Source organism: Triplophysa dalaica, chromosome 12, assembly GCF_015846415.1.
Source record: "Triplophysa dalaica isolate WHDGS20190420 chromosome 12, ASM1584641v1, whole genome shotgun sequence".
Taxonomy (NCBI): domain Eukaryota; kingdom Metazoa; phylum Chordata; class Actinopteri; order Cypriniformes; family Nemacheilidae; genus Triplophysa; species Triplophysa dalaica.
This window is the reverse complement of record NC_079553.1, coordinates 6,474,307-6,485,847: the sequence shown is the minus strand read 5'-3', so window position 1 is coordinate 6,485,847 and position 11,541 is coordinate 6,474,307. Positions and strand designations below refer to the sequence as shown.

General features: G+C 37.1%; 1 protein-coding gene across 1 annotated transcript; it reads left to right on the top strand.

The window, feature by feature from the left end:
* Positions 1 to 1,210: 1,210 nt before the first annotated feature.
* cdh17 (cadherin 17, LI cadherin (liver-intestine)) lies at positions 1,211 to 11,044 on the top strand. The gene is made up of 19 exons (XM_056762608.1): positions 1,211 to 1,332; positions 3,527 to 3,607; positions 4,417 to 4,512; positions 4,660 to 4,797; positions 4,935 to 5,073; positions 5,166 to 5,324; positions 5,495 to 5,653; positions 7,249 to 7,448; positions 7,550 to 7,681; positions 7,920 to 8,064; positions 8,244 to 8,459; positions 8,561 to 8,637; positions 8,712 to 8,903; positions 9,002 to 9,246; positions 9,351 to 9,481; positions 9,617 to 9,835; positions 10,015 to 10,125; positions 10,248 to 10,364; positions 10,449 to 11,044. The coding sequence occupies exons 2-19, from the start codon at positions 3,560 to 3,562 to the stop codon at positions 10,535 to 10,537; spliced, it is 2,613 nt and encodes an 870-aa protein (XP_056618586.1). The 5' UTR covers positions 1,211 to 1,332; positions 3,527 to 3,559; the 3' UTR covers positions 10,538 to 11,044.
* Positions 11,045 to 11,541: the final 497 nt, after the last annotated feature.

Here is an 11,541-nt window from a genome sequence, read left to right as displayed (position 1 = left end):
ATAGGCATCTTGACCATTAGGTTGTTAAATTGTTGCTTGTTTAGAAGCAAGTTTTTTGAAGGATTTGCATGAGACAGCTGGACGGGTCATTATAAAACATTAGAAATTTGTCAACAGTGTTGCTAATCAGCACTGAATAAATGTGATGACGATCAGCTGTAAAATATTTCCGCACTGCAACACATACGTTATACAGATTTTCCATGCTAAAAACAGTTTTACTGTTTTTTAAACAGATTAGACCGCAAATTTACAAGAGAAATGGGAAAGCAAGTAATTTTAACGTTATTTTACTGTTTATTTCTTGCGCCTGTGCACCTGTTTAAATTCACCTTAAACCAACATGAAGTTGTCTCTCTGGAGTTCATTACTTTCGTATTCCTTCCTATGTGTCCTTGTTCTGAATTTTAACCTTTGCTCTTGTTCGTCTCTCCAATGTGCTGATACGACTGCATAATAATTAGTCAAAGGAAAAGGATGGCAACTTCTTGAGTAATTGTAGCTCAAGGTGCCTTTGGCCAAAAACATTTACATTAACAAGTTAATGTTTGAAAGTACTTTCATTAATAATCCTTCACATGTTGCTTTAATTCATCTTAGGTATAGTAACAATGAAAAGGTGTGTTGTCACTCTTCAGAGTGTTTTTTGTAAAATTTGTGAAGTCAATACTGTACCACTCTACAGTTTATTTTCAGGGGCATAGAAGAATTGAGACGGCAACAGAGATCAAACCCAAAGACAGAAGCTGTCAACAGGTCAAAGAGCAAAGATTGCAGATTACTCAAGATTCTGAAGACAGCTGTCTGAAGGTGATTTTTATGCCCTTTGTGAATGGTATAGTTTCATCCATATTTAAGACAGCTCCGTACACTCCTGAAAAGTTTTCTCCAATACTCAGAACTATTTATCAGCACTTTCTCATCATAACATCTGCCCTGCATAAAGGCCTTGGATATAAAGGAAAGGAAATTGCGTGCTTTGGTAATTGAACCCATGACCTTGGTATTGTTAGTGCTAGCTGAGCTATATTGTTTAAATGTGACATGCTTCAGATTTAGGATATATAGGTGTATGTTCTTTCATTTAAACTGTGTAGCATGTGTTCTTCATTTCATACTTACTCATTAACGCACCTATTCATACTTTGATCCACTATTTAATTCACCAGCCGGTACTATAATATACCTCAAACCCAGCAGCCACTCCCCTGAGCACTGAATCAGTTGACAATCATTAGGTTCAATAAAATCGAGTTAAACTTTGACTCCGGCAGGACGTACTCGCAAGACGGAAACCTTTCACTCTGTTGAGAAGAGGAGCTCGGCGGACAGGTCTGTGCCTCTCATCCTTTCTTTCAATCTTTTTTGTTTCTCTCCTTTGAGTTGCTTTTAAGATGGTGTTTTGTTAGATGCTGTCAGTTGTTTTTCTTGGCCTTTGACAAACTGTGATCTTTGACTTTCTGTATTTGGAAGGGCGTTGACAAGATTTAGCCATGTTAAAGCATTTGAGGATATTTCCTGTAGTCTCTTTGTAGCTGCAGCATTCTTGTGTGGATTTAAGTTGGCTTATAAGCAGCTTTTTATAGGAAAAAGTTGACGATTTTGACCGGTATACACTTGGAAAGTCACAAGAGGTCATAACTCTGGGTTGAGGGGTAAGGCCTCTTGTTATTCCATTGTATTATACCTGAATCCTAGAAAAAAACTAAAGCATCGCTTTTCTCTTCTTGTGAAATGTTACTGTGTGTCATTGTATTGTCGTGTTGTTTTATATGTCAGTGTGATTCAGGCCTTTTAAGCACATCTGGAATTAAGGTCACCTTCAGTATAAGAATTATGAATCAAATTTTGAGTGAAAAGTTTTATCGTTGTTCAACAAGATCTTTTAATGACACTTGTTGGTTAAAATAGAATTGATTTTAGTTAGTGGAGCAGAATGTCTCGTCTCTTTACGTACATTATTAGTAACGGATATAAAACGGCATGATTTGGACCAGTTTATCCTCCAATGGTAGAGTAGAGGCTTAAAGTAGCTTATCAGCCACCACAATCGATTTTCAATGTCATTTTAAGGCGTGTCCAGCTTTTACAATAGATCGGACAGATACATCAGTGAAATAAAAGTCCAGTATCAGAAAAGCACTAAACCTTAAAGCTTTTTAAAATACAGCATTTCAGTACAATGGCCTACACAGTTCTTCGTGGACGAAACAATGTGGTCGATCAGATAAGATTTGTAGATAAAAGGTTTTATTGTTGTTGCGTTTGTATTATGCTTATTGAGTGCCAAAGGATGGAACCACATTTGTATACAAGCCAATTTTATTTTACTAATGTACTCCATTGACATCCTATGTAGTCAATGATGTAACTCCATCGTGTGATGGAAAAAAAATCTTGTCTTATACTGAGATTTGACCTTGAAAAGGGCACTGCTTGGTTTTCTGTACAGTGTCATTCTAATGGTTATTCTTCTGGATTATTGCCGAAAGTTTGTAGAAACTGGTGGTTCCAAACCATTTTTATATGAAAACTAATTTATTTAAATTTAGTCACAATTATACATCCCCAGCAGCTCAACACTTGCTGCCCTCCGTTTGACCCCATTTCTAAAACTTGGTCCTTTTAAATAACTTTATAAAATATCAATTCATAATTTATGATTTTTTTTAATTGATATCAGTAATGTTACATTAGATTCCATTTGTTACCACTGGTTAACTATATTAGTTAGCCTAATAAATGATGATAAATACAATCACATCTACCTATACATTTACAATGAACGAACAGCAATCAACAATTCTATTAACATGATGAAGATCAATAAATGCTATAAAACTATATTGCTCATTTTTTGTTGATGTTAGCTTATGCATCAGTGTTAATAAATGAGACCTTACATCTGTACATCAGAACAACTTGATGCTCTAAGGAAACTTAGAGAAATTATTTGTAGGGTAAAAGTATGCAACATAATTGTTGATTTATTAAAGGATTTAGGCTCTGCACAGCAACTATCGATAGAGGCATTGTAAAATACGTTGAAGTAGGATCAAATGTACTGACACACACACAGACGGCGCCACCCACAGAATGCCAATAACTGAGCTGCGATTCATGTTCTGTGCCACACAACAGTCAAGTCATAATGTCACCATCAAATGTCACTCATCTGCTGTTTTTGAATACAAAACGAGACAGAAATGGTTCCAGATATATTAGGATTTATTCATTTCATCTGTAAGGAATCTCTGTACACAATACTGTAGAGTTATAGCATATATGATGATATTGTAATATCATAATACGACTCGAGATTTCTGATTGGCTAGTACTTCTGAAGTCACTTTGAGTGAATGTTGCTCGTAATCATTAACTGAAGTGTGTTTAAGTCACTTTTAGTTTTTTGTTAATGGTAAAGCTATAATCAGGCTATTCCTATTAAGTGTTCATATTGGTTTCACTTCAACATGCTGTTTGGAATTGCTTTTGGAATAACTTTGGCCATGAAAATGTTTTACAGGCTGTTACTCGTCATTAGGTTTTGCTGCTCAGGATGATGAGGCGTCCACATTTGCTATGCCTGGCCGTTCTCGTCAGCATTGTAAGTGTGTGTGGGAGTAGGATTTTAACTCGATGACCTTGTCATCACCTTACAATCTTTAATTCTGTCCATAAATGAGTAACTGTGCTGAAGTCCAGTTCCTGCTCACACTCCATTAATCAGTTAAAGACTTAACGTAGCAACACAGACCAGATTTATTCATCCACTGGAAACTTAAATTCACAGATAAAGCCTAACACACATTTTTTCCATTTTTAAACTCACATTTCAATGGATTTTGGTATTGAATGACTTTTTAATGAATAATTAATCAAATGTATAATTTATTAATGTATTTAATAGGATATTTACCCTTCCAATACTGCATAAATTCATGTTTTTATATATTTCATTTTGCTATAATTTTTGAGGAAAATCTTTTCTATTCGTAAACAACCAGCTCGAAGCTACATAGACCACTTTGCAATATGTAAACACAGGTCCGATTTTTTATTTATTTATTACATATAGTGTATTAGATCCATTTCACATTTTGATTTGTTTTTCTGTTGGTTGTATATTGTTCAGTGTTAAAAAACTGAAACAGAAACTTCTGGACCAGTATTGGACCAGCTTTGTTTATGACTTCCGATAGGGTCTATATGAGCATGTTTGCGAATAACTTCCTCATTCTAGTGATAGACTCAATAGATTTATATGCTAAAGGAAATTTCATTCATAACTTTCTGGACGCATAACATTACATTATAGCAGTTGGCAATATTTTGACATGGGAATTTGATTCTGATGATGTTAGATCACATCATGATGCTACCTTATTCTCACTGGTCAATCATTTTTCGGAACAGGCTCATGGGATAGGTCTGGACAGTAAAAAGGGGCCATTACGAAATCAAGATTTAGATGTACCAGAGGCCACACCTGTGCCTTATCCCATTTACCAGGTATGATCTTTTCTTGTGTTTGTACTTTTAACAACATGTAGACTAATTTCTTAGAGTTTATATTTATTAAAATATCTCCAGTTTCAATGTCAGTAGTCATTTTTTAAATACTATTTCAATTTGATTCCCGGTCTTGTCTCTGTTTAGTTTACATCTGCAGTGGAAGGTGTTTCTTCATATCTTGTAAGTGGAGAGACGGAGGGAAAGATCAGTATCTCTTCAGATGGTTGGCTGTATCTGGAACAGGAATTGGAATGGAGCCCTGAGAAAAGCTACCATCTAGAAGTAATAAACACTTTTTTTTCAAAACATGCTTTTAACATTATAAAAAAACCTCTTTGTATATACCAGTTCCAAATATCCAGAGCACTTAAATACTTTAAATATATTTTAAAAGCAACAAATAATTATGTTTTTTTCAGATTGAGGCACTGTCGGCAGATGGTGAGCGTCTTGACGGACCGTACGAAGTTGTTTTGCATGTAATAGATGTCAACAACAATGACCCTGTTTTCAGCTCAAGTCAGTACAGTGGCAGAGTTCGAGAGCATTCACCAGCAGGTGAGAAACACAGTAGCGGGACTGAGACCTACCTAACTGCCATAAATCCACATCCATAAGTGTCACATTTATAACTTCTCCACTCTTCACAGGAATTCCATTCATGCAGGTATCCGCTTCAGATGCAGATGATCCCGAAACACCAAATGCTCATCTGAGGTTCAGCATCGACAATCAGATCCCCAGTCCCACAAACACACCTTACTTTGGCATCAACTCGGAAAATGGGGAGATCTTTATAACAGAGGAAGGTAAGCCAACCATCTTAAAAGAAAAAGTAAACTTAAACAGGTGCAAATGCATGAAGTTAAATAAAAACAGCATATTCTCATGGTGATGGTAAAGGTTGGTTTTAGTTATAAATTTCGCAAAAGTTATCTGTAATTTCTTTTAAATGTGGTGTCTTGCTGGTTTTTTTCAGGACAGGCATCTCTGAGGGCCCGGCCCACATTGACATACAAACGTGGGGAGGTCCCTGGCAATGCTGATGTTCTGAAGAGGAAATTTGACGATTACTGCACTCCGAAGAGCCTCATGCCTCTTGAACACAACCCCTTTTTCACATGCGTGCAGCGTTCTGGTGAGAACACAAAGAAACACACTCGCCGTTATCACATTATTCAGCGGTTTTTTCAGTTGTTTGGAAGAATGTGTAAATGCTGTTCATGCCCCATTCACATCTGTTCACATACATGCAAATGTAGTAGAACACCATTTTTATTTTAACTAAGTGAATCAGTTTAAGGCTGTGCTCAACGCTGACAGTATAATGCCAGTAAATTCTAAATCCTCCTGTAAGAAGCAGATTTTCAAAGAAAAAAAGTTCAATTGAACTGAGCAAATTGACCACCTGTCAGCGCTAATTCTGTCTCTTCCATTTGTGTTGATGAGAAAGAAATGTGTCATTCAGGAAAAGGATTAAATGAGTGCGCACTCATCACTCATGTTCAGATTAAACTCGTGTTTTCGTCTGTCAAAGACAACTAGAGTGTATTTACATTTGCTAGGTAGCGTGTACTAACGTGCCACGTGCCGTGAATAAGGCCACTGTGATTAATTGTCGTTTAAGCAGTTACGCCTTCATATGGACACATTTCAGATGAATCTGGCCTTCTTTCAGATTACATTTACATTTTGCTCTCAAATCACTGAACAGCAATGTGAAAGTTAGTGGGAGATGACTGACTGACCGGAATGCCATGCCTTTTAAACACATGCATGTCCTACTTAAAATTTTTGCTCTTTTTTTATTTAAACTTCCAATGTGTAATTTCTTACAGGATCTATTGACAGAAATACAATATGATATACATAATGAATCTCTTCAGAGGTGTATAAAGACCTTACGTAATGCAGTGTTATGTTTTCTTACTTTAGAATGAGCCATTTCTATCTATGTACACCGTGATTCCCCTTTCATGAAATTGGTCATGTTGTTTCTACAGTAGCCCTAATCAGACAAACCACACTAAAGAGCTTGTTTCGTAAATACGTTATCTCCTTTGCCAAAAGAAGCGAAAATTTCACTTCTTAGCCCTGTGTCAGCCGCAGTAGTGCTTTGTAAGGGAGGGGGAAGTGAGCCATTGGTTGGAATTCGCAACCTCACTGCTAGATGTCGCTATTTTGTACACTGGACCTTTAAACGGCACAGTTATTCTAGTTAAGAAACGATTGTCTGAAAGACTGTTACAGAAATCATGCACTCACATGTCTGAATTTGGTCGGTCTAATCGAGTGGCAAATTCTGCAGATCATTTACTTTAAACTGTCAGCATTTGCCCACCTTAAATCACTCTTCAGTCACTGTTGATTTATTGTTTTTTTCCTGGTGGGACTCGAAATTAGATATTATCAAAATGTTAATGCAGCATTTTCAGCTTTAAATTGCAGTTTGTTAGAACACGTATTTAGTTAATTCAGGTTTATATGGGTATTAACATTTTTTTTGTTCTTGTCTTATTTTATCTAGCGTCTATCTTTTTTATGATTTTTTTATTCTATTCTATTTTTAATTCTTATGTTTATCAGACATTTTTTATTTAGAAATAATCATACAATAGACAGACTTGCAATTTGCATATTTGTGTTGTATGAAAATATATTGAACTGCCACGGTTGACCAATCAGAGTGAATGAAGCAATAATCATTAATAACTCAGATTTTTTTATGTTCAGAAACAAGACAAATGAATCTTCTTCAGGGTCCAGATTATGCACTAATAGTTCGTGTAGAGGACCTGGGAGGCAACTCTCCAAACGCACGGAGCAACACGGTGCGGGTCGATATTGCCATCATTCAAAACCTCTGGATCAACCCTGGACCGGTGATGATCCGGGAAAATCTTCAAGCAGAATATCCAATGCTTTTGGTCTCAGTAAGTCTAGATATCAATACTATACTGTGATATTATGGAAAGCACTGTTTGTATTTATTATGCAGCACTTTATTATTAAACTGGGTGTGTTTGTGTTGTAGGTGCACGCCAATGATCCCGACGCACTGTACAGGCTGCTGCAGAAAGAAAGAGGAGCCCCCTTTCCCTTCACTGTTAGTGAGGATGGAGAAATCTTTGTAACTGGCCCTCTGGACAGAGAAGAGAAAAATATGGTAACAAACAATAATTTGAAAATATTAAGTATTTGTAACACATGTGATAAAATAAGACTTAATGATGTAATGTACTGTATATGCCACCTGTGTAAGCGGGCTGGATATTGATTTAACCAATTGCAAAAGTTTAAAGCTGGGTTGTCATTTGGGTTGACCAATGGCAGTGTTTAATTTTTTAATTCAACAGTTAATAGAATTGTTACTAATGTATGTATTGTATATGTGTGTATTTTAGTACATATTGGTGGTGATTGCGGAGGACCAACAGGGTGTCCAGCTTGAGAAGCCCATGGAAATTTCTGTGCGGGTGCAGGATGAGAATGACAATGGTCCTTTGTGTGATGAAGCTGTGTTTGAAGTCCAGGAGAATGAGCCCAGTGGTAAAAATCCACACCACCATCTACACAAGAATTGCATCGATATTAAAAGTTTATTTGCGAGGATCATACAGATATCAATAAGATCAATGCAATCAATCCAAAGAAGAATTTTAGCATTTTGATCCTAAAAAATATTTCTGTATCTTCAATGATACGCGTGTGTTTTGGTCGCTCTTTAGGCAGCGTGGTTGGTTTTCTACGTGCTTTTGATGCTGACGAGGAAGATTCGCTGAACTCATTGCTGAACTACACTCTCCTGAGCCAAACTCCCACCAGGCCATCCAGTAAAATGTTCCACATCGATCAAGTCAAAGCCAAAATTCAAGTAGCCAATGTAAAATTCCAGAGAAGCGAGGTTTCCCAGTATGAGCTCATATTCAGTGTCAGTGATGGAGGTATAGCCAAACTTATTTACATTATGAAACTCTCATGATTAAACTGATGTAAGCATCCATTTTTGTAAACGTCCGTCTAAAGTTTGGCTCTTGTCTTTTAGTTCACTCCACAAAGTGTAAAGCAATCATCAGAGTCATCGACATCAATAATGAGATCCCCATCTTTGAGAAAAATGATGTATGTTTTATAACAGACTAAAGTTGATTAAAACCTTGCTCTGATTTACCATGAATGTCTCAATTCTACTTCAGTATGGGATCTACAGTATTCCTGAATTGGCGGAAGTGGGTACCACATTGCTCACCATCAAAGCCACAGATGCGGATGATCCAGGAACTGGAAGTTCTAAGGTGGAGTATCACATCACTCAGGGAGACCCTCATAATCTCTTTGCTATCAAACTTGATGAAACCACTGGAGAAGGAACAGTCTACATCGCTCAGGTAATAAGACTCAACGAATGAGGATGTCACACTTTTTGCTTCTTCCGACTTTCCCACACTCTTTCCATATTTCTTCATATTTCTATATGTCTCAATAGCCATTGGATTATGAGGTCCAGGGTATCTACCATCTTAAGATTGATGCCCGTAACCAAGAGCCACTGGTTGCGGGAGTGGAATATGATGAGCGTTCAACAGCGGTGGTCGTCATTCAGTTGGTGGATGTGGATGAGCCTCCGAAATTTGAAGTGGAGGCTCTTAATGTCAACATTGCTGAAAACTTCACTGTTGGAGACTTAATAATGAAAGCTGAAGCAAGAGATCCAGAAGGAAAGACCATCAAGTAACGTCACAGAAATAACAACATATTTTGTGTATTATTTTCTACACCTATTCTTTGACACGTCTTGTTATTATTGACCAGCATCTATAATGTTCTGTCGACAGGTTTAGGATGGAAGAAGATGAGCAGGGCTGGCTCCAGTTAGATGTTGATTCTGGAGAGCTGAAGACTAAAGCTGCACTAGACAGAGAGAAGGTGGAGGAGCTCACTATCAAAATCGTCGCTTATGAGACAGGTGAGAACCCAGAGCCGAACTTGAAACACAATACATTTGTATTACATATTACAGGAAGTGTTCGGCCATCTCAATCTCTGATTCAGGATAATAGTGAGTGTATTGTGATAAAAATGACACTGTTTTTCTTTTCAGAGGGTAACAAGCAGGAGTCTGAGATGACGGTCATTATTCATCTGCAGGATGTCAATGACAACCACCCTGTACTGCAGAAAACGCAGGGCTTCATCTGTGTGCAGAAGATGACCCCCCTCACCCTCACAGCTGTGGATGAGGACAACCACCCTTTCTCAGAACCTTTCACTTTCTCTATCCCCCGCAAGTCACCCAACTGGGAGATCAAACCTGTGGATGGTGAGTAAATCGGATCTAAGCGCCCGAATGAAAATGTTCATACTACACACAGTATGAACGATGTCATCATTTTTATGGGTGCATAAACATGCTTCTGCTCTACATGCACGTGTGGTGGGAACAATACTTATCTTTAGAAGACTGACACTGATATGATGGACGTGTTTATGAATCCGCAGGTACTTCAGCACAGCTGATTCTGAAAAAGAAACCCTCAACTGAGCAGAGAATCTCTGTTCCCATCAACATCAAAGATAATGCTGGGATAGGTGTTACCCAGAAGATTGATGGTAGACTACCTAATGTTCTGTTTCTCTCTCTATACATATAACATTCTGCAGATGTCACGTGATAAAGAACTGAATGTGTTGGATTGCCTATCAACTAAAATGTATACATTTTTCTCTCATAGTGCATGTATGTAACTGCACTAGTTTGGGCTACTGTTACATCGAGCCAGAAGCTCACGGCTGGAAGATGGGCTTGTCTGGAACCATTGGAATACTGGGAGGAGTTTTCGGCTTCATCGGTAACATTGGAATAAAACGCATAGAGATTTCTCTTGAAATTTTCAAGTAGATGTTGTGACTGACAAAATGTTTTTTTCGTGCAGTTCTTTTCCTGATCATCATAATGTATCGAATCAAGAAGAGGAACAAGAAGAATGCAGCGGCTGGTGTAGAGACAAGAGCGATGCTGTAGACACACTTACTGACAAACTACAAACACTCCACATGTTCTCAGTACACAAAACTGGAAAAATGAGCCGTCCCATATTATTTCATTGTTTTCAAACAGACATTAATTTTGTCATCTCACATCACATCATCTAACTTATTGCCTTGTATATTTGAATGCTTTGAATAGTCTATCTGGCTTTATATTTGGCTCCTAAAACAAACGAACGTACATTTCTTCCTTGTGTTTAAAGCCATCAGGAACCAGATGAATATTGAGCATTTGTGGTGTGTTTGTGGTATAAATCTTCGTTGAGCTGGAGACTACATATGTGTATATATTGACATACTTCATAAGGATTCAAACTAAAAAGAAAACAACTAAATAATATATTTATTCCCCATCATTGAAAAATCTGTTATAATGTGTAAAAAATCATCTAATGCCATTGGTAATTCCCTCATGAAACATGAAAGAAAAAACAGAATGTCTTTATTTCATTCTGCAAATAAAGGTCAACTTTGACCCAGACACCGTTTATTGCTTATTTACTTTATTGCTAACAGTTAAATAGTTATTATGATAGTTTTAAAAATAAATGCACATTCCTGATATATGTCATATAGCTCTTTTGCGTGTGTAATATTGCTTATGGTAAATGTAAGTCATCCTACTTAAATCCAAATCACCCTACTTGTGACGAGAAATAAGGTGGTAAATATGACACGAGTAACAAACCAATGTCGCAGTAAGAAAACTCACTCTCACACAGTTTTAGTCTTTATCAGTAGTCTGTATCTCCCCTGCTCCTCCGTTGATCTATTACCTCCATATTTACACAGTTTCTTAGCAACATCCATAACAAACACAAAAACAAAAAGAGAAATAATTGAACAAGAAACCTTTAATGGGGGGTCAGGGGGATTGTAAAAAACATGGTCATACCTTATGTTTGATATTTGCCAGAGCTCATCCGATGAAGGTTCTTTGTCCATTTTAGGACTCATACACACACCACTACTTGTCTT

Excerpts from the sequence above, each read along its gene's own strand:
- cdh17 (XM_056762608.1), top strand. The coding sequence starts at position 3,560 with ATGATGAGGCGTCCACATTTGCTATGCCTGGCCGTTCTCGTCAGCATT. Across the intron at positions 8,065-8,243 it reads CCAGGAGAATGAGCCCAGTG|GCAGCGTGGTTGGTTTTCTA; the intron begins GTAAAAATCCAC and ends GTCGCTCTTTAG. Across the intron at positions 10,365-10,448 it reads AGGAGTTTTCGGCTTCATCG|TTCTTTTCCTGATCATCATA; the intron begins GTAACATTGGAA and ends TTTTTCGTGCAG.